This window comes from Tympanuchus pallidicinctus, unplaced genomic scaffold, assembly GCF_026119805.1.
Source record: "Tympanuchus pallidicinctus isolate F22 unplaced genomic scaffold, pur_lepc_1.0 scaffold17, whole genome shotgun sequence".
NCBI classification, from domain to species: domain Eukaryota; kingdom Metazoa; phylum Chordata; class Aves; order Galliformes; family Phasianidae; genus Tympanuchus; species Tympanuchus pallidicinctus.
Genome location: NW_026294690.1, coordinates 7,958,112 through 7,981,932, shown reverse-complemented (window position 1 = coordinate 7,981,932; position 23,821 = coordinate 7,958,112). Strand labels below are relative to the sequence as shown.

At 35.1% G+C, this 23,821-nt stretch overlaps 1 protein-coding gene across 6 annotated transcripts in view; it reads left to right on the top strand.

Annotated features, from left to right (window-relative positions):
* ERC2 (ELKS/RAB6-interacting/CAST family member 2) overlaps positions 1-23,821 on the top strand; it is a 424,274-nt gene that overhangs the window by 105,599 nt on the left and 294,854 nt on the right. For all 6 annotated transcript variants that reach the window (XR_008205671.1, XR_008205672.1, XR_008205673.1 and 3 more), the window contains one exon: positions 23,340-23,507. Coding sequence is in view for 3 of the 6 variants with exons in the window: in XM_052678735.1 (XP_052534695.1) it covers positions 23,340-23,507 (168 nt within the window). In the remaining 3 variants the exon portion in view is untranslated. The remainder of the gene's footprint in view (positions 1-23,339; positions 23,508-23,821) is intronic.

Sequence of the window (23,821 nt, the reverse complement as noted above, 5' to 3'; positions counted from 1 at the left end):
CATCCACCATTGAAGGTGGATGTGGAATTAAAATATGATTTTGTCATCTGTGCACTCTCCAAGACCTGGGTTTGAAGCTGAAAAAGCTAATCTGTACTATGGCTGTAATACAACATTGATTCTGAACATAGCAGGTTTTTTTCTGCAGTGTAGAATTAGGAAAAGATTTTGTCTGCTTATAGCACATGAATCTTCAATCTTCAGGCCTCAGGTCTTATCTGAAGGGAGGCTGTTTGGTTCCAGCAGTAGATGGAAAAGCAGCTGCGGGGAGATGCAGGGTGAATGGCAGCCCTCCAGCAGGTGGAAAGCATTATGGAAGGAATTTTGTACTGTACAAGGTATTGTTTGTAGTTCCCAGATGAGTAAAGTTAATAACTTATTGGCCTGCATTAAGCCCCACTCCTTTCTTTCTGCATGACCAATTCGTCTTTTTGCAGAATATATTTTGTTAATTATCACCGTAGAATTTCATGCTGTCCTAAAACAAGCTCATAAAACAAGCTGCCTGGGAGGGCTTCTTTCTAGAAGTAAAAGTAACCAGAAAAGGTCAGTTCTAATCCTGAGCTGAAGTGTTGCAGTGTTGACTCCCTGCCTAAACAGGATTACTTTGTAATCACCTTATACTAATCAATTCAGTTCAGTAAATGTTGTACTAAAATAATTTTTTTATTTGATCTTAATTGCTTTCTAACAAGACTTTTATTATTTGCCTTAATAATAGTATTCTAAGGCTGTCTTCAGGTTTTGGATGCAGCAGCTGCATGTGAAGCGATAGCATCAATATGAATGTTTCTATCAGCCCTTTTCTTCAGTCCCTCTGCCTGGCAGGATGGCCTCTGATGTATCCTCCCATCAGCAAACTTTCTGGGACCTTATGTTGCTTCCATCATCCAGATAAATAATGAGTTGAACAGTACTGGATCCAGTATTGGGTTTTTCATGATGTCACCAAAATGAAAACTTTTTTTTTCAAGGATAGTTTAAATTTGAGCTTATAATAACAATTTGTTTTAGTAGTAAAAGATGAAGTGCGAGCAGAGATATAATGATCTTTTAGTCTCTGCAGAATATTAACTACTGCTGAAAAGCATCACCAGTTTTTTCTGCGTATTTACATATAATAGCAGAGGACATCTGGAATTTTTGATGAACATAGTTAATATGCTTTGAAAAAAAGTAAGTGGAAAAGATTTCAGATACAAAGGATTTTTGTCACATGCTCACAGAAAATTACTAAAACCAACAGTAAATATGTTAAGTCTAGATCTAAACATGATGTGCTTTTCGTTCTGTTTTTCCATTGTCTTAGTGATGGCAGTGGTTTTTTTATAGGCTTCTTTGACTTAAAAAGCTATCATCTAAAGTTTTTATTGACGGCTGAAACAAAAGAGCATAATCCCGTAAAGCAATAACTATCATGGTGGCCAGAGTTGGGAGGTCTGAAAATAGTTTATTGCCAGGAAAAAAGTTTGGAGCCAGTTCTTAGAAGGTTCACCACCTCTGCTATATGCATTTCATTTTGTTCCATTTTAAGGGTACATATGATAATAGAGCCAAACCATGCAAACTTTTCTTACCCTGATGTGTATAGCCTTTGTTTTGATTCTGTGCTTATTAATGATGTGACAATGCTGAGGTCAGATAAAAGTGAGCCAAGGTCAGGCTATTCCAGCTACAGAATACTGAAAATGTCACTTCACAGAGAATTGCTAAAAGGAAGGATGTTAGATTAGATTTTCTTTGCCGTTGTGTAGAAACTTTATATGTTACAGTTTAAAGTGAAGTCTTTTAAAGAATAGGAAGGGGGTTAAATAGCTCAAATGATCCTTTTTGATTTAAACAAATTTGACTACCGTTACTTGGAAAAGTGAAAGATGGTACAGCTTGATGCTATGTTTGTATGCTGGTATTTAACTTCTGCTCTTACCATCAGGAAGAAATCTGATGTAAATTGGTGCAAATACATTCACTTCAGCTGTGTATCTCAGTGGAGAAAAATATTTCAGAATTTCTGAAATTCCTCAATTTCAGAACCAGCTCTGACAGAAGCTGCCTTAGCACTTCAGTGTATCACTGCTTTAGGTAGCATAGACATAAACTGGCGGATGTATTTTGTGGAATTGTGAAATCTGAATACCTCCACAAAGAAATTTTGTAAATTATAAGCTTATTCTTACCAATGGAGAAGGATTTGTAAAATCTGAGCATCTGGTTTTAAAACAGAAAAAATAATAAAATTGAAGAGGAAAGATGATGATAGTAGAGATTTATTGCAATCCATTTCTCTTTCAAAATGAATCTTTTTATAAAGAGAGGCTGGGAAGTCATTGACTTCTTGTCAATTCTCTGTGTAAAGAGCAGGTGAATGCAGACAGCGCCGAATATTTGGAATTAAAACCTTTGCTTTACTTTGTTACAATGTTGACATTTGTTATCACTTCAAATGTAAGGCTTTCTAACTTTGAAATAATGTAACAGGTTATTTCAGTCAGAAACAGCACATTACCTTGTTGTTTTATAAAATAATTCAATTAGCCTAAGTGGCATTTTTAAAGTAAAATATACTGTGATAAGATCAATTAAGCTTCAGTTAGGTTTGATTATAGTGAATGAGAATGATTAGAAAAATTCTAGTGCTGTTATCTACAATTTTAAAACTTTTGCTGTTACTGGAGATATTTTGAGTGGAATTTTGGTAAGACTGCTTTACAAAGGATCCTTTCTGCTCTTTGGCTATTTCTTATTTCATGAGTAAGTGTGCTGATGGAGGTACTTCTGCATTTATCTGCAGGGAGGTATTTTTTATGCTTAAGAAACGGGCAGGGAAAAGGGGTGGAGTCGCTTGAAGGAAGACATAAATTGCTAAATGTGGTGACTGGAGGGAGACGGGCCCATGATCCATGGCTGACCTTAAAGGCAAATGCACATGGCTCTCATGGTTTGTGAAAGTGAAATGGGCTGTGGGTGGGTGGTGTTTTGTGTCTGCTGCTATATAGGGGTAAAAACTAAAGAAGATGATGAATCACCCTTGTTTAGGGCACATACAACTAGGTAAAAGTTTGTTATAGGAATGTAAGGACTTTTATTTTTTACCCAGGACTGATTTAAGTTGCATTAATTTGATGTAAAGAATGCTATTCAGGAATATAATGTGGGTAGTTCAGTCTATGTGTTGGAGCTCAAGGATGGAAACTGCCAACAACATTTTTTTTTCATACTAGTGACTCAGTTTGGAGGCATCTTTCTCTACTTTCTCTACTGAAGAGATTTGTTGTTCTTTTTTTTTTTTTTTTTTTTTTTTTCCTTTTTCTTTTTTCTTTTTCTTTTTTTTTCTAATGTAAATAACAGAGCTTTCATTTCATAATCTATTGCTTTTAACCTTCGAACTCAATCTTGTGGCAGGGGCAAAGAGGCATTCTTAGTCTGTTCTACTCCTCTGCAGAAGAAAAGTTATGATGAAATACAGAAGCTTCTGCAGCTGTGGTGATCCAGAAATCTTTGGAAAGGCTTATGCTGGCAATAAACCTCAAATGGCTTGATTGTTGTCTTGACAGAATTCTAAATAAGATTTTCCTTTTAGTTACATGGTGGGTTTTTAAATTTTTGTCTTCCTTGTTTAACTTCTAGAAGGAAAGAAACTTCAAGGTCTTGCTGTAGGAAACATGAGTAAGAATCCAAGTCTGTGAAAGATCAGTGGTGTCAATGATGACTGATAATGCCTAGGAAAATCTCTACATAAGATCAACTAACGCAACAAGTAGTTAAACAATGTCCCAGATGATAACATAATATGATTACACTGTACTTCACATTTCTCTAGTGCTTTCCATACTTAAAATTATTAAGTATTGCAGACAGTGAACATTTTTGAAAAATATGTCATTATTAGATGTAAAAGATATTTACAAATTATTTCCTGAATAAAAAAAAGAAAAAAGTTGCAGCTATATTTTCTCCTGGATAATTTGATTCAGATATTATTTGGTGTATTTTCAACTAGCTGGAGTGGTAAAATTAATGGAATTCCGTTTAGTGGCTTCTGTTTTTGTAGTCTTTTAAAGTGAATGCTGCTTTTTCATTTTATAAATTGGACAAATGCAGACATAAACGTACTGTTCCATTTAAACATTTAGTAAAAGGATAATACATGTGTGGCATAAGCTGTGTTTCTGAAGTAGGTTTGGTACTTTACAGTTGTACAATGGTAACTCATGGTAGTTAAGTTGTGTAGCCTCAAGGCTTTAGTAAATAAAAATCCTTGTGGACTGGCTGGCACAGACATGTGGGAACAATCATCTTAGTTTCCAGTTGTTGCAGGGAGGAGTTGCAGTTGTGCACAGTGAGCCATGAAAATAGTGGTCCCACACTTGAAAAGGAGCTGGCAAAACAACTACTATGAATGATAGCACCTAGTTAAATAAGGATGTTAATATTCCTTAAGCATTTGGAAAAAAAAAAAAAAAAAAAAAAAGGTAGTTAATAAGAAGGCTGTCAGTTTAATTTAATTGAAATTCAAAATGTTCTCAAACACAGAATGCTAATTACCAGTTTTAGGACTTGATAAGTCAAATAATTGCAACAAAGTTCTCAATACCCACCTCCTTTGAAAAGTGTTCTTTTTAGATCTGTGGTCATGTAAATGGTTAAAGTGTTGGTAAACTCTTGAGTTAGCTGACTGTGTTGCACTTCACACTTTTTGGTGTTACTTGCAATTAATTCTTTGATTCTTTTCCAGTGATTATTTTAACATTATGGCATTATAATTTAAATCTTAAATCTTCAAACAAAAATCTTCCATGGGACTTTTCTTTCCCATATAGCATCATTTACTTTTCCACTGCTATAGCAGTAGTTGCATTGTTTTTATGTAATAATTTATAACACAATGATATTTTTAAAGATATACAGTTAGTGGCATTAAGTAACTTGAGTCTGTATGATTGCTTTTAGTTATCTGTTCTGTGAAATATAAACTTTGAATTGCACCCTGTGAAATGTACACACTTTCTACAGATCAATTTACATCATTTATATCTCTTTTTAATGTTAACTTTCATATTTTTGTGAAGGAAGCGTGGGATATAGAGAAATAAGAATGTCAGGAGTTGCTGATGGTGCAAATACACTTATTGGAGGTTTCTTGTTTTATTCGACCCTATTTTGCTAAATTATCCATTCCAATAGCTGTAATTTAAAATATATTTATATATATGTGTGCATCCTGATGATTTTAGAAGGTATATTCTTTGCTTTATATCTGTCTCTTTGTTTTTAGAAGATTCTTGATAATAACTGTGAATATTTTCAGTGATGGCACTCTGAGTTTTACAGAAGAATGTGTGAGCCGCAGTACTGTGCCAGAAGAAATAAAGATTTAGAAAACTAGGGAAAATGGTTTTAAATATGCAAATAAATATTTCTGATGCATTTGCTGAAGGAATATGAAGGGAAAGGTTTTATTTTGCCCAGTATTAATGATAATCTAAAGCTTCATGAAGAAAATAAAATTATACAGAATCCTTGAAAAAGGATTATGTACTGCAGAGGATGCTACTGCTAAAGAGCTCTGAGACAGGAACATCAGGGCTGGTGGAAAGAGCTTCTTGAACATCCTTTAAGACTGGGATGTCTACTGTGATCAGTGTTAGAATTGTGCTTACAATATCCAGGTACTGCGGGATTAAGTTCTAACAGGATACAAACAGGTTGTTCAGAGTGTTTTGAAAATTATGGTATTAGTGTAAATCTGGATCCAAAAGTAGATCAGAAGATAGAATAAAATGGATGAGAACATTTTGGTAACTGCTTCTGCAGAAATTCCTTGGCTGGCTAGTTCAGCATAAGGAGTTAAATGAGCTTTGAAGAGGTATGCTTTCAAACCTTAGTTCTGACATCTTTTAATATATGTTCTTCATTTCTGAAGATCAGTAATGAATTTCCTTCAAAATAGGCTGTTTTATAGTTATTCATGTATGGACTGTGAATGATCATTGCCTTTATTATCTTCTCTTCTGCTTCTGTCTTTAAGTGAAGTTTCACGCAGCCAAGATGCATGTCAGATACTATTACCAGAGTCTGGCTACAAACAGGCTCAAACAATTCTACAAATACTTCATTTATGAAAACTATTTTCACTCTCATGTCCTTCTGCTTTTGTCTTTGAAATTCTTCTTCAGGTCAAACACACAACAGCTGTTGCTTATCATTTTAAAGACTACTTACAGCTGCCCTACACTGTGAGATCAGACACAAGATGGGTATGGGGTAGGAAAGATTGAGGAGCTTGTAAATAAAAACAGTTCTGGATTGTGTTCACTGCATGCTTATTTTCCCCTCTAAGCTGTTTAAACTCTTGAACCTCCAAGAAAATATTTTGAATACTTTCCATTAGTTTAATTACTTCTATGCATCATTTAGCCATTTTTCTGTACACCATCAGAAGAACACTGGATTCTGAAATTAATTATAGTATTCATAAATACCATAGCTGTCTTCCTATAATTCTTAGTTGAAATGAAAAGCATTATCTATTATATCTCTCCCTATTTCTACATACTTCTGCATAAACAATATTTTCCTTTTTTCCAAGTATTCATGTTGCCTTTGGTTGAATTTAAAACATTTTGTAACAACATGGGAGGAAGTTATTTCTATTCTAAAACATCAGTAGTGTTTTTTCAGTCATAAATCTGAAGGGACAGGGCATGACACATAGAAACATTCCTCACTGAGGGCATTGCAGTTAAAACTTAGAAGAAAGAAAGAACTAAGGAGAAATTTTCTGTTAGAAAGCACTGCTACTACTAGAAAGGAGATGGGTTTCTATTAGGAAGAGTTGTGTGGAGGTTTGTCTTTCATCTTTAAGTTCAGATGTACTGTAATCATGTAAAAATCCAATCATGGTTTTTTTTTTTCTTTTTTTAACATGATCCCCATTAGATCATGTAAAAATAAAGAAAACTTACAGGGCAAAGAAGAAAACTAATAGAGGAACAAAATGCTTGTATATATTTGATTTCCAGAATGCAATTCATCGGTCTCTTATGTTTTTTCAGAACTTTAATTCATAACATAGTGCAGTCTTTTATTTGGTCATGCATTACATTGATTTTCAACTTGTACCTGTATTTTGCATATTGGTGTACTTCCACAGTCTTTTCTATCTTTGAATGTTTAAAACTAAACTCTTCTGCTTTATCACAGGAGTGGTAAGGTTCTTAAGATGAGAGTGTATGAGAATATTCTATTTTTAATTCTCTGCAGTGCCTCAACAGGTTTGTGTTATCTGAGGCACAATAACATTATCTTTTCCATTTCAAATTGTTTATTTCATTTTTGAAGCAACTGGGAATTTCAGTGTACTCTTTTGGCTAGGAAAAAAACCTCAAACAGTTTCTTCATTGACATACAGATACTAAGATATGTTATTAAGAGGCTATTTCATTTGATAAGATCATAATTGGTAAAATTACATTTCTCTTTTTTACATCTGAATATTTCTTTAAGCTGACTTTAATTTTTCTGTAAATAAGGTCATGGCTGACCTTTCAATATAAGGATTTATTTGCTTCCTTGTTTATTTTGAAACGTTGCCAGAAATTGAAAACAAAAAATTCAGAGGAGTTAAATTTCTTTTATGCCATTTTAGGATTTTATGCATGATTTCATGAAGTTGTGGTAAATACAATAGTACATATCTAATACAGCTTGTAGGTTTATGTTTGCAACAGGCTGGAAACAATTGAGAGTAGTTTTCCTGAGCATAAACATAATGAAGTTCATCATGCCAAGTGTCAGGCCACAAATAAAGACAGGCTCATGTGTGGTCAACCTGCCCTCCATTTCTAGGAACAGTGTCATTTGAATGAATAGACTACATTTAAGTCAGACAGCAAATGTTTGCTAGACTTTATTTATATACTCTGTTGATGCATGGTTGTTGCCCAGTCTTGCAGTTACACCCGTATACCAGTTATACCATAGACCAGCAGTCACTGCTGGAGAAAACTTGGCAAAAAAAAAAAAAGAAAAAAGAAAAAGAAAAAGATCTGGAGGTTTTAGTGGACCTAAAGTTAAAATGAGGCAGGAATGGGTGCTCATAGTAAAGAAGGCCATTAGCATCCTGGGTTACAATAGGAAAAGCATAGCCAGCAGGTCATAGGAGTTGGTCCTTCTTCTTTACTCAGCACTAGTGAGACAACTTCAGCAGAACTGTATCCTGGCTTTCCCCAGAAAAAAGATGTATGCATACAAATCCAACACAGGGACATGAAGATGATTGAGTTTGAAACACCTATTAAATAAGGAGAGGCTGAGAGAGCTGGATAACTTCAAGAAAAGAAGGCTCAAGGAGGAGCTTATTAGTATGTATAAATTCCTAATTAGGTGGTTTCAAGAAGATAGAACCAGGTTCTTCTCAGTGTTATCCTCTGAAAAGAAAAGAGGCAATGGACACAAATTTAAATACAGGAAATGCTGTTTAAACATAGGGAAATTCACCTTTTTTTGTTTTTAAGCTGAGAGTTGTCAAGGCCAGAAGAAGATCTGTGGAGTTTCAATTATTGGACATATTCAGAGCAATCTGCTGTGGTTTGAGCAGGTGCATAGGACTTTCTGATCTTTAGAGGTCTTTACCACCTGAACTGTTTTGTGATTCTGTAAATTATGTTTCAAAATGTGAGTTGAGTAATCTGCAATAGTGAGAGGAAGGTCTGGGCAAAATTGTCAACAGAAATAAATCTTCAGCTGGAAGATCTTCATGAGGTTGATATGCTTTGAAGTCTTATAAGTGAATTATTTTCTATAATGCATATGCATACTTGAGGAGTCACTTTAGAGCGCTTGGCAAACATTTGTTAAATTATCTTTGTCATTTGCTTGTCATTATAGAAAGGCTCTAAAAATAATGCAACTTATCCAAAGTTGTTGAAGCTAGCGGAAGAATTTAGAGTTAAATTTGATGTGATTTTTCAAGTTTGACCGGACAAATCAGGAATAAAATTGTCTCTCTATAACATACATTTCTGCTATTTCTAAATTTATAGGTATATCTACACCAATTATGAAAATGTGGCCAAACGTAACCCACTGGGACACGATAAGTACTTTATGTTCTGAGGTGGTAAATGCTTCTACTGCAAGCTGTTGTGACCTGCCTTAATCTCTTCATGAAGGGCTTGATTATGTCATTCTCTGCATCCATCTCCACATACTGTACTGAACTCCACAGCTACCTTGCAGGGAACGTAAATAAAGTCATGGTATAAAGTGAAGTTCAAGGCTCTCTTTCATAATTATTCATTTTCTGAGGAGAATCAACAATCACATGTTCATGGGAGTTGGCCACAAGGCAAAGAATTACAATGGAATTCAGATAAATTGTCTTGGATTTAACCCATCTAAGTAAAGGGTTCTTGCATCATGACTGAAGTAGTTTTACAGGACTAAAATGTAGAAGCAGTGATTAATGCAAAATGTAAAACAAAACAGTGATTTAAAATGTCAAATGTAGCATCTGAGAAGCAACTCAGAATGGCAGCTGTGAAGTGCCATACTGACAAATCAAAATAATAAATTCAAAATGTGTTATAATCCCTGTAATATAATCCAGATTATATGTTAGAGGGTAACAATTGTGCATTTTGTGTGCTAAAAGTTTGCTTTGCCTTTGGCCTGTTGCCTTAAAATATGTGCTACTATAGGTAGAGTATTGCTATATTCTAATATAGTCTATTTGTGTTATATTCAATCAATGTAAGTTTCTGTTCAAATGAAGATGCAAGTTTAAATCATAGTGAAAAACTCTGTAAGATGTATATTTCATTTTCTTTTTTGAGTAAGATACAGAACATTAAGGTACAAACATTTAGAGGTTAAAAAAAAAAAATAAATAAAAGGTGCTTGCTGTGGTAGAGCCTTAAAATGAGTGTGAGAGCATTTTAATACAAGTGATGAGAACCTCCTGGACATGATTGACTTAAATTAGCTTGATTGCTTTTTATGAATTGCAGCTGCACTACTTAGCATAAAAATGCAAAACATCCCCAAATCATTTGCCTTGCAGCATAGTAGATGGATGGTTTTACTTAGTCCTTAAGATGTTTCAAATGTTTATTCTACACAGATTCACTGAGAATGGATCCAGAACGTATCTAGTTACAGAGAATTAGTACAGATATTGTAAACTTTGAGAAAATTAATTAAGGAAAATACGCTTCTTTATGAATTACATATTTAGGATTTTAGTATTTTTGCTTTTAACTTTATTAGTAAGTTAAACACTTCAAAGGTATTTGTTATAGTGGCATAAGCAGGTATCTGCTAATAAAAGCTAAAAGACAGACTGGAATTTTTTGAGTGATGTACAATTGTTTCACCCACCAGTGATTGTGCTTGAAAGAAAAATTCTGAAGCTATGTAAAAATAAATGTCTTTAAGGGGAGAAAATTTTAGACCTCTATTGTAGATTGCAACTCAGTTTTGAAATGGTAACCACAGAATGGTTGCTGTCTATCATTTAAAGGTTGTGTTCTTTATACTGAGATTTGATTTCTGATGGACATTTATCACTCCTGCTTCTTTCCTTCTTTCCTGACTGTATTGCTTGTAAAGACAGGATTCTGTCTTTGTTTTAAAGCACTCTATTCTTCAGTGGCATAGTGATTTGTATAACATGTGACCTCCAGACTAATTGAGTGCTCCTTTGTCTTCCCTGGCTGCTGAATGTTATCTTGTTCGCAGGAAAAAGTTCATACATACATACATATATATATATATATGTATATGAAACTTGCATCCTTTTCTTTACTGTTTATAACTAGCAATTGTACTGAAGAAGAACCTTTTTTAGTTATAATAAGCCAAGTAATAATTTATATTAAAAAATGAGATTACCAGAAGTTCATCCATTTGGACACATTCAGGTGTTTTTGATCATGTCTATATACAACATCCAGTAAAGAAAATTTTACTTTTCTTTACCTTTTCTGTTTGGTCTTGCAGTCTAGTGCAGTGGTGACTGAGGGTAGAGGGTTATATTTCTTCTTGCATCAATAATGGAAAAGTTTAGAAAGTTTCAGTTACAGAGGCACTTAATTGCATCTGTGGTAGCTAATTTGCAGGCTGCAGAGTTTTTACTAAGGGTATAATATATGCAGGAAGAAGAAAGGCTGACTTTCCCATGATGTATTTTGTTTTCAGCAATGATGAGCTGATACACCTATGCATCAACAGATGTGCTTTTCTAATGCAATCTTAAGTTGAATTTATGTTCAATAAGTTTGTAAGTGGTTGGTTTCATTCTCTATCTTCTAATTCTATACTTCCTTATTAAAGGAGTACTGGGAAATTAAATCCTCTGAACCATTGTTTGATACTCTTAATTACTTGTACATTTTGCCATTTAATTGAACTGTGTGAAATGTTTGTCACTATATGGGATTATTTAGTGAAAGCCACTGGATATTATGACAGTGATGATGGGAAATATTAGCAGTTCTTTAAAGTATCCTCTTTAACTTCTGAGGTTGGAAACATCATGGTTACTTTTTCCGTTTTATTTTTTGCTTCTTCTTAGGATAGTTTTATGTTACTCATAAGTAAGCACTGGTAAATATAATTAAATTAGCATCGAGCAGAGTCCTGGGTAGTTAATTTATGCTTGACTTTACATTAAGATTCATTCTTTATCTGTCATTTTCCTGTTGAAATGTATCTTTTCTCCAGTCTTTTGAAGGGAAAAGGGAGCAGGGTTCCGCCCATGTGCAGAATAATCTGTCTGGAAAAAAAGATTACTTTCAAAATGCTTGCCAGACAAAGGAAAACAGATGAGGGATGATACTTCTTCGATTTCTTTATTTATTTTTGGAATTTTCTCAAAAGACAGATTTATAAGACTCCAAGTAATTGTCAACTGTCAGAAACTGGAAAGTGAATTTTCAGACTAATATGTAGTTTCCATGGTTAGTAGATCTTGTCTCATGTAGCTCCTACTTCAGAGTTAAATTTTGTATACTGGTTTTAGCTGTAATGCTTGTTTACACATGCTTACATGAATATACATACATGTATGTATGTATGTATACATGTATACATGTAATTAATCTGTAGACTAAAATGAATATTAAGGCAAATTATGCAATAAATATTTTTTATAAACTCTCTTGCAGAGATTTATATAACTTTCTCTACAGTCCCATATATTTTCTTATTTAAGGGTAACCTCAGTTCAAAGGATTAAAATCCTATTGTATTCAAAAAGCAGGAATTCTGGTGACATTGTATTTGGAACAAAATAGTAACTCTAAGTTTGCAGCTGCATGGTAAGCATAAGATTTAAAATTGGATTATAAAACTTAATTTCCCAGATTTGATAGCAGGCTTAAAAATAGTGAAAACCTACTTGTAACTGAAGTGAAAATATTATCCTGAATATCTCCCTTTGAATTTGCTGTAAAGAGATTTAGACTAGATTCAGAATTTTTCTTTGATACAAGTGCTTGTCTTGTAAACAAAGAAAACACATTGTGTCTAATCTAGCTGTATCTAGTAAAGCATTTGATGCCATATCATGTTGGAAATTATTGAAGTTAGAGAAAATTGAGGTTTATCCAAGAATGGTTTGGTGAAATGTTAGCTACTGGGTAAACAGTTTAGATAGTGTGGTAGGAGAAAATTACTGTGGAAGTATTCTTTGGAAGCCTGTCAAGACCTAATGTTGCAGTAAGACTTACTTAATTTTTTTTGCTAACTCACTAAACTTTGGAAGCACACTCACAAGATCTCAAAGTGGAGATCTCAGAGATACATCATACTGGAACCAGTAGTAATGCTAAGGAGATTAAGATGATCTTGAATTCTGGAGTGATATAAATGAGATGTGCAAAGTTCAAGGTTTATGCCCTTTAGTATTGAAAGCTAAAACTTCTGTAATGTAAATGTCGAGGTAAAGGTAGTAACACCTTTGTTGGATATCCTGAGGAGGTTGGATGCCCTGGTGACCATCATTTTAATCACAACTAACTGATAATTTTGAAGACCCTTTCTAGCATTGTTCTGTAAAGCATTTTCATGGCTGATAGAGTTATAAATTTTATTCTTAGGTATTTTATTTGAAACAGTTTTTGCTGGATTCCCTTAAGTACTGAGATATCAGGAACAAATAGTTTGCTTTGTCATTGTTTTGCTGTTGCTAAATCACTCTCCCTCCTCAATGTTTTGTTTTGTCTTCATTCTTATATACAGTAGTAGTTACGTTTTGACCACGTATTTTTTCCTTGAACTAGAACCAAAATCTGTAATGCCTCTGCAGGATGTAGAGGTCCATGTTTTACAGGAGTGGGATTATTGCTCTGTGACAGTTTGGTTGTATTTGGTATATATTAGCCACATTTTTGTTTCATATTATGAGTGCTATAAGATGAGAGAGGTTCCTTGAAGAGAGATGGGAAAGGAGGGAAGATTTCTGTCAAGCTATTTCACTGTTGTTTAATGACTTTTCCATTCAAGTCTAATGCAGCACAGGATCAAGCATGGCTTTGTGGTTCATGAAGTCGCTCTGTTTGAAATCTAATAACATTTGCATGTTATCCAGTATCATCTTAGACATTTTGGAGAAGGAAAGAATGTGATGGTATCCAGGAATTTATGGTTAAGGGCTCTTGAGTTTCTTGTACTGTGAAGAATCAGAGTTGGCTTTTATTTTCATTGAAAATTGATGTTTGGTTGAGGATTATCTTTTCTGCATTTATTTACTGAATCAAGTTTTCCAGTTGAGGATTATTTTTTTTCATTTGTTTATTTAGTTACAATACTTCGGCTGTCATTGTTGGCTCTTGAAGGTATCAGGTCATTCTCTGAAATTAGTTTCAAAGTTATGTCATTGCTGGTTTGTTTTGTGAAAATACCCCTTACATATCTGACAGTGTAAGATCACTTTTGTGATAGTTTGTTTTCATATCTAACTTTACATAGTTTGTTTAATGTTAACACTATTAAGAAAGCAGCAAATATCAGTTTTCCTGCTGTTCTTTCCTGAGAAACAGTTTGTGTCCCAGGTGGAACATGACTGTAGTAAATCTGCAGCTTCCAGCTCCGTTTTAAATGCAAGATTGTATCATGAAATGCTTGCTGGGAGATTATCTAGCAGACTGGAATTAGTATAAACATTTCGCAGATTTACCTCTACTGGTATGTTAGGAAGCCCACAACTTAAGTTTACTCATTTGAATTCATTCCAATATATCTTTTTTCTTTTAATTTTCCATGTAACCTGTACTACAGACACTGTATTTATACGAAGGATGTTGTTGCTTTTATGTCCCTCATTAAAAAAGTAGCCCTTAAAAACACCACAGTAGGTAACAATTTTTATTCTTGATTGATTTGGAACTTATACTTTTGAAGTTGGCCCCTAACTCAAATCAACCTATCATGTGCAGGAAGCATAAGGATTTTTCTGTAGATAGAGTTCATTTTGCCTTTGCTTGAAACAAGATGTTGTCTGAGAATGGTATGTGAACTTTGCTTATTGCTACAATCCTCAGTAGCTTAGAATGCACTTGCTGTCATTTTAAAAATCTTGTCAATATCTTGTGGACTCTTTTACCAAGATACTGCATAACAAAGTAGTCTTTTTTAGGGTCCAATTAGGGAACTTTCTATCCCCCCCCTTTCCTTTTTCTTTTAATTAGTTTTAATATAATTCATTAATTATTACATCTGTCAAATGGTTTTGAAGATATGTTTCTGCACTGTGTAAGGAACTTAAGATTTCATAACTTCCAGTTTTATTTCTAGAAAGATGTAATCAAATTATCTAATCTGTCTCAGTTTTTGTTTTAGAAGACCTGACTTCTGAATTCCAGAAATTTGTGTCCTTGGTCTGATTGAACAAAGAATGTAAGATAGGATTTCATTTTTGCAGTTGATTTGTAACTTCTCTGCTAGCACATGTATCTTTTTATATTTAATGTCTAGGACAGAGCTGAGCCAGCTAGGGTTTTTAGTGATTTTTATCCTTTTATCTTTTTAAAGCCTCACTGTGGGAGGGTTTGGCTGGGTACTACCAGCTTTAGAAGATATCTGTAAATATGCAGAATATGCCAGACATTGACAAACTGTATCTTCAGTGAAGTTTTTAACCTTGAAAAGTATTTTTATGGGCAAGTAACAGAACAACCAAAATGGATCTACTAATTTATATGTAAACTCTTCAGAGTATTACCAGTGAAATGCCAAATATTCCACATCATCTTTTTGTCCATCTAATGTAGTAACACACTGTACTCTGTTTGGATTTGAGGAAAGTGTCTTCTTGCCTCCTATTTCCAGTTATTTCTTATAGCTTTCTCTTGTTGGAAACAAACTGCTTCTCACAAATTGAAGTTTTCATAATCTCTTAGCTAATCTCACATATCACAATATCCAAAATTTCACACTGATGTCTTATACATCTTAGAGATGTATTGCATATATATGTATGAACTAGATGATGGATGGATGCCTTATTGTACATCACCTGTGCAGGAATGTAATGTGTGGGGTTCACTAGCTGTGTTTGTGCAGCAAACCCAGCATGATATTCTGCCTTTCTGTTTATGCACAGATCACACATGCAATAGATTTTTATTAGACTTGCTCATGGATCTGACTCATTGCAGGGGCCCTCGCTATGAGAGGTTCACTCTTCTTTCCTGGGCTCAGTTCCCTATGCACTGCTGCAGGTCCCAGTCCTAAAGAAAGTGCAGAGCTTCAGATTGGACTGGCAGGCTTGCAAGAGGCATTCTGCTCCCTGCTGTGTATCATCCTTGCATCTAGACACACCAGCAGACTTACGTAGAAATATAGGCTAACTGAGATGGTGTTTCTTCACTTGAAATATCCGAGGCAGCTTATAAAAAATCAGACATTTTTTAATCTAAGAGATTACAGGCAGTTAGAAGCACCTACAGTCTTGAGACAAATGCAGCAGTTTCCAGAGAAAAGCCTATGACCTGGGCTCTGAGAGAATATGGGCTGGGCAGGAGAGATACAAAAGCCAAAATGGCATACTTCTTGAAGAAAACACTGTTAAATTTAAAGTAAACAATGTATGTTCAGCTTATTATTTTAACCTTCTTCTCCGTTCTCTGTGTTATTATGAATAAATGAAAAATATTGCCCAAGCTGTTTTATGTCACTGTATTTATGAGCTGGCCATATATTCTGGAAGATAAGCCTGTAGCCAAGCCTGTAGCCAGCTGGACTTACCGATGAAGGAATATTTGATAAACAGGTGGGTGACATAAGCAGGTGTTCCAGAGCAAGGTGAATCATAACTTTCTTCTCTGAGATATATGAAAGTGAGAGAGGGAGTGAGGTCAAGTGTACAGCTCTCATCCTTGCAAGCTAACACGGACTCTAGTTCGATTGAGGAGCTTCAACTGTTGGCAGCTTCTTTGAATGTCCTGAGATATAAACTTCAGTGTGCTTTTCAAAAGTCACTCTTACTGCTATGCCAGCTATTTGCAAGAATTGACTTTTACTATTAAGAAAAAATTAAACTGAGAGAAGCAATTGATATAAAAATTTGATTTTTATCATATATGAAATGAGCAAATATTTATTGTTGTTTTTAATATTATCATGGAATTCAGTACATTTTTTCATGAAGCAGTCAGAGTGCATTGGCTTGACTTTAAAAAAAAAAAAAAGCATATTATGGCCTTTTAATTCACTTTCTATTAATCTCTTAAAGTATAATAAAATTTGAATGTTATTGGAGACAAATTTCAAAAGTTAAAAAGCTACTTGGATTGATAGTTTTGTAAATTGGTTTTAAGTATTTTGAATTTATAACTATCATAATGTTGCTAAATAACATTGACTCTGGAATGTCTGACTTCCTTTCACGGTAATTCAAAAATATTATGACAGCCATAGTTTTATAGTGAGCATAAAATCAGTGAGGTAAGTTCAGTGAGGTAAGGTTAGTGTTGGAAGTTTTATTAACAAAAACTTTAAGTATTAGCACATGAGTTACAATTCCCATGTGTTTTTCAAAATTTGCTGGAACTGAACTGAATATTAAATTCTGAACTTCGGACTACTTGCTGTAAACCTAATTTTTGTGGCAAGGATAGGCGAAGATTTAATTGAAGAAAACAGCTATTAAACAGTTGACTGCATTGAAAAGCCACACACAATCAGAATTCCTTGTGGCATACAGTACTCCACAAGGATGGGTTTCAAACTACCAGAGGGAACCATTCTTATCTTTACTGCACTTTGTTGCAGCTAAGACCTTTTCTGGTTTGTCTAATACTGATTTGTATTACTATTTTACTCTTTTAAAATAGGATGTGTCTGGACTAGTGAGGATAAAAAGAAAATTAATTAAAAAAAATAATCAAAAACCAGTGATTGATTAGTAGAGACTGTGACAGACAGCTGTCAGGAGGGAGGCCAAGATTTTTTGGACCACCTGGATGCCATCTTTTGAGGAGTAGGTAAAGGAGGATAAGTGATGGATGCATCATGCCAGCAAGTAGTTGTCCCATACTTGCTTGTAGGAATTGAAAGAGCTTGTGACACCATGGGGGACAGTGGTTTGAGATGCTATGAGTTTGTTCTGATGAGAATCGATATCCCCCATCTTGTGTTATAAACCACTCTATGATGTTGCTCACTGTGTCCTGAACAGCTTGAATGTGCTCAGCTGCTTTATGCCACTTCCCATTTGTCGGCTCTTAGATACCAACTCAGTGAAAAGAAGACAGACAGCAGGTACTTTTGCCAGTGACCAGGCTAGGTGTGCTCAAGAAGCTGGGGGGAACACAGCATGGACAGCTGGCCCAGGCTGACCAAAGGGACATTGCATCCATAGCATCATACTCAGATATTAGAGAAGGAAGGATAGGATGTTTGGAGTGATAGCATCTGCCTTCCCAAGAAACCGCTACTTGTGTTGAATGCTACTTCCCTGGGGTGCCTCAACATCTGCCTGCTGATGGGAAGCAGTGAAGGAACTGCTTGTTTTGCTTTGCCAGCATGCACAACTTTTGCTTTAGCTAGTATGGTGTCTTTATCTCAACCCGTGGGTTCTGACACCTTTACCTTCCTGATTCTGTCCCCAGTCTCACCTGGAGAGTGTTGTCTGGTGCTGAGCTGCCTGCTGGGCGAACCTTCATGAAATAATGCTTAAAAGTGTGGTTTTCCACTAATAAGGAAAAAAGCTAGTTAACTCACTGAAGTTTCAATTTGGAATAAGAAAGTGGTAAGCATATTAACCATATAGAATTCAGTTGTCTGCACTGTCAAGATACCAGTACATTCTATTTCCCTGTGTAAATAGAAATGTACAGATACAAGTACTAAGATCTTTAATAGTTATTTTTCTGATTAACTGAAGTTATCCCTTTAAAAAGAGCTGCATAATATGGTAGGGTAGTACACAATCATGTCAGCAACACCATAATGCCTGGAGTGGTCATCACAAAGGGAGAAAATAATAGTACGAAAGGGCAAAGGGTCATAGAATGGCCTGTGTTGAAAAGTAGCACAATGATCATCTAGTTTCAACCCCCTGCTATGTGCAGGGTTGCCAACCACCAGACCAGGCTGCCCAGAGCCACATCCAACGAGGCCTTGAATACCTCCAGGGATGGGTCATCCACAACCTCCTTGGGAAACCTGTTCCAGTGGAAGAAGAAGAGCTCTGGGGGAAAGCAAATATAGTGTGTGCTGGAACAGAAATGGAATTAGGAGGGAGAGAGACAATGCATTGCAGTTTGCTTTTTCTATTACCCCAGGTGTGGTACTGCAGTGTACTTGGTGCTTAACTAGTAGCTTCAGATTTACTTTAATTAAAAAAGTAATACAACCAAACTTTTGCTTTAAATATATTCATTTATTCTGGTACAATAAAGATTTCTAACAGTAAAGCACGTTAGTGCTTCTTCACATTTTACTTCCACATGGAACTCTAAAACCACTTTCATAAATGATGTATATATGGCATATAAGTTACACAGTTAACAGTAAGGGACTTCAAGAAATAGACGTCACCACTGGAGCTGGTCATGAGTGACGGGTGATGACATGAAGATTTATAAGGTTTGACTTCGAATTTGGCAATTTTTAGTACTTTTGTGAACTTTTCTTAGCATAGCCCAGTTTTGAAGTTTTTGTATATTTCTAGAGCAAGTGACAGAGTTTATTGTATTAAATAGTTTAAATAAGTAGTCGCTGAGCAAAAATAACTTAGACAAAATTAAAAAGCAATTTACTTGGACAGAAGTCTTTGAAATACTTTATGTGCTAGCTATCAGATCTGCTTTTGCTTTATTTTTCTGGAAAATGATGGTATTCTTCAGATTGCCAAGTTTTACTAGTAAATGTACTGCCAAATCTTGGGAAAAATAAGTCAAGGACTCTTAAAATTACATAGTGTTGAGTGAAAAGCCAAAGAGAAGGTTTTTTGTATACCAGAAATCCTTATTCTTTCAAATATAAAAATATATATCTGATGCTGTGGAGTGACCTGTATTTAATTTCCTTTCAGGTTGTTTAAAATGCTACAGACATAAAAGAAGGAGTAACAAAAGTGGCAGACATTTCTCCTAGTGTACAGGCACGCTTTATTTAAAATATTCATTGCTTTATTATTTTGGGTAGAAGTGATTTCACTGAGACCATTTGCAGGGAAAATATTTCTAATACTGGCATATTCATCTTGGCTTTAAACACAGTAGTATATTTTGTATTTTGCTTCTTGTCTTCCAGAAGATGAGGAGTTGACTTAACAACTTTTTGGTTTTACACCATCTGGAGGTTTGTAATTGACATATGTAATGATGTCATACATGCTTAGCACCAAACAGATAGTGTATAGTGGAAGGTTGTGTGCAGTTCAGTTTTTGGTAGTTTTATTTTGTGTCATGAGAAATGTAAAAGTCTTGGTTTGTGTTTACTGAAGACAGAAGGAAGAATTTAGGGAAGGAAAGAATGACTGACATAACCAATGTTCTTATAAATCTTAACATTGCATTCCTGTGTATAGAAAATAAATCTGTACACCTAAGACCACACACAGGATGAGCTGTCTGTTCACTGTTCCAGGCTGGCACTGGCTCAGCCTTTTGCCTCTTTGAAAACTGGCACAAAGCTGTGATTTTAGAATGGCTCTTTATTGTATGTGTTAGTTTGGGAGATGATAAACTTGTTCTGTCAAAATATCTAAGACTTCGTTGTGTAGGTGGTCTTTTTGAGTTAGTTTTGTTGTATCAGTTTCAAGATATCTGACCCACTGTTTTTTTTGAGGATGTAAGAAAGTACAGGTATAGTTAGGAGATTTTTTCCCTCCCAACGTTAGTGTCAGGGCACAATCTAATTTGATTCCCTCAAAAAGTATTTTCTGAGAAAGCAGGCTGGAGATTGTACCTGCAAGGAGAAAAGAATGACACATTAAAAGCTATGCTGTGAGCTGAATAGTCTCCTTTTCTAATCCTACAGGTCTTAATTTCAGCTCTTGCATGGACTTGGCTTTGATATGTATATAGTTTTGCCCAGGATAGGTTAAAAATATTATTGCACAGAGGAGAAAAGAAGGAACATCAAATAAGATACAGTCTTAAAAAAAAAAGAAAAAAAAAAGAAAAAAAAAAAAGCAAGCAGTAGGAAAATGTATGATTGCAAAAGATTAATTTGAATCACTGTGATCTGGATTGAAACCCGGGAAATGCTTTGGCAGCAACCCAGGCCAGTAGCTTCATATCAGAGAAAGGTTTCTGTTTCACCAGAAGGGTGGAAATTCTTTAGGAAGGAATTTGCTCCTAATTCTTCGTAACTCAAACTTCAGCTGGAACAGATCAATCAGTGGTTGACCTACGGTTCGTTTGGAAAGGGCTGCAGCAGATGACAGTGAATTTGCTGTGGCACAGGCGTGACATCACAGGTTGTTATGGAAGTGTCAGAGTCCCTGACTAAGAGTGTGTGGTGTAAGACCATGATTTGTCTCTGTGGGTCAGAATGAGGAAGGTCTCTGTCTGGAGCGGAGCACCTTCTTTCCTCCCTGAGGGCTGAATGTGCATGTGTTTGCTAGGGAATAGAAATAACAGTCTTGTTACAAGCTGCTGAAAGAAAATTTCCTTGGAAATTTGGGACAAATACATTTGTGAAGAGTGAGAACCATCTACAGAGTCTTTAGGACGGGGGAATGGCTTTTGAATTAGAAAGTGCTGCTCAGCCGAGTCTGGGTGCAAGCTACTGTTATCCCAGTCCGCAGGGAGCAGTATCAGTGCTTCGTTTACCTGTGGTTCTAATCACTTCCAACTCCCTTTAAAGTCAAGTACAAAGCCTCTACTTTAGTGGCAGCTGGCAAATGAGACTTGCAATGCCTGAATGAAGAAAACTCCTACTGGAGCTCCTGCTGCAGGTTATGATGAGCTTCTCAGCTGCAGCTTAAAGGCACAGCAGAGATTTTTGTGATTTGACATAAGGGATTGCTTAACGACATGCACCAAATAAGTGATTAAGTATAAAAATGAATAAATGTGGTAATGAGTTTCAGATGAGGTCTTCCGCGTTTATTAAAAGGGATCTGAAAGTTAGCTGCTACTACTCTTTCTTTAAAGTTAAAAAGTCACATTTGAATCTAATACTGCCCACTGCTTACAAACTGCAAGACACTACTACTACAATATTATAAAAAAAAATGTTAGAAATATACTAAATCCAGAAGAACATAAATCTTTCTTTTCGAGTGTATAGAGAAGCAATGAGCCATTTTAAGAGCAGGAAGAACATGCATTTTGAGATCCAATAGATCATTTAAATTAGTCCCAAGCCAAGTTTTAAAATGGCATTGCAAAGACTTCTGGTCACAATAACTTTAGAATTACAAAACTAAGAATATAAATAAAAATAAATCAGACTTGTGTTGATTATTTTGTACTCTAATAATGTTCTGATGAACTAGAAAAAAAGGATGCTTAATGTGTACAACCCTTAGTGACTATTCCAACTGTACAGCCTGAAAATGCAAAACTAATGTTAAAGTTCTTTCAGTTATTTCCATTTGCTATGAATAAACTTTGTGAATTTGTAGGTAATGTAAACTTTAAACCCTAATTCTTTATTTTCTGACATCTGTATGTTTGAAATTTGGATTAGTGAATCTAAAATTTCTCACTCGCCTGACTTCCTGCAGCTCCCTACTAGATGGAGAATTATTCTAAACTGCCACATCATATATTTTCAGTTCAAACCTTGTCTTCTCAATGGTGTGCCTAGCAGCCAAAACAAGCCTGTATGGATCCACTTAATGTGAACACCTCCTAGTTTCAGAGCTGTAGGGGAAAACAGTATCAGAAAAACAGCCTCTTTTCAAGGAGACCTGTCTTAGCAGTAACAAATGATTACAGTGTTTTTATCTGACTTCTCTTCTTTGCATGAAATGATAAGGCTGTGTGAAAAGCTTGTAAACCTTGCAAATGTACTCCATTCCCATGTTGCCTCTCTGTGCTTTCTGTGCTGCATAGTGGCTTTGTCTCTCTAGATGGAACAGAAGTGCAAATGTAGAAGCAAGTCTGTAATAGTATTTTTAGTATCTACTCTCCTTGTCTGGAAGCTTCATTGTGTTAACTAGCCTTCTGGAAAACTGAAATCCTTCACTAAGAATAAGCTCTCTGATTCTGGTAATGCTGACGAGTTTGGGAGTTAGAGGCTGCATAAGGAAAGCAAAGTGGAATCCAGAGCACTTAACACCATGAAGGCCTTTTATTAAGTTACTTCTGTTTAGAAAAATCTTTGAAATACCCCTTGTTTTATCTGACAGGGAATTGTGCTTACTATAGAAAAGTACAGGAAGGCCCATTTGTTAAGAGACTTACAAGATGTACTTTGGAGAAAAGCTGAGAGCTGTATGATTTCCCTGTATGTTGTGTTAAATAGTTCTACTTCTAGATTATGGATCTATGCTCAATTTTGGATAGTGGCTGTAATATCAAGTTGCCTGCTTCATGGCTTTAACGGGCAAGTACAGGATACAGAGTGCTGTTTTCAATTAATTATTTAATAAGTTGAGATGATTTTTTTTTAATCTTTGTTTGTGAGTTTTAGTCTTAGAGTTTCAAATTTTCTGCTTTTTTTTCTATTCATCCTTTGTTGCTGAAACTCCATTCTCCTAAAATTGCATTTTAGTGAGTCCTACGTGTTGAATTTCTTTGGTCCAAGGTAAAGTTAGAAAGTCTACACTAAAAAAAAAGAAATGTTTCCTAGGTGATACAAAAAGCAAATAAAAAAAGAAAAATATAGTTCTCATCCTTACCAACAACCAAATATATTTGATTTACTTATTGTAGGTTGATGCCTTGCGGTTGCGATTGGAAGAAAAAGAAACATTTCTCAATAAAAAAACAAAACAACTTCAAGACCTCACAGAAGAGAAAGGAACCCTGGCTGGAGAGATTCGGGATATGAAAGACATGTTGGAAGTAAAAGAAAGGAAAATCAATGTCCTTCAAAAAAAGGTAAGATCACTGATGAAATGGTATGTTATAAAACTCATGAGGCACCTACAATGGAAATACACTTCTTGACCCATTTTACTTTTAAATTATTACAAAAATTGCAAGGAGTAAGTTGGTAGTAGTCAAGTAGCTCTGTAACATGTGTTATCTTCCATGAGTTTGTTCCTGTGGTATTATATTTTATTTGTATTACAAATTTTTATGTGATGCACTTTGGAAAAATTCTAGCAGTTAAGTGAAGACCTAAAAATCCTGTCAAATCTTACTCCTCGCCATCAGGGTTTCTTTTATACATACTAACATTGAATACTAGT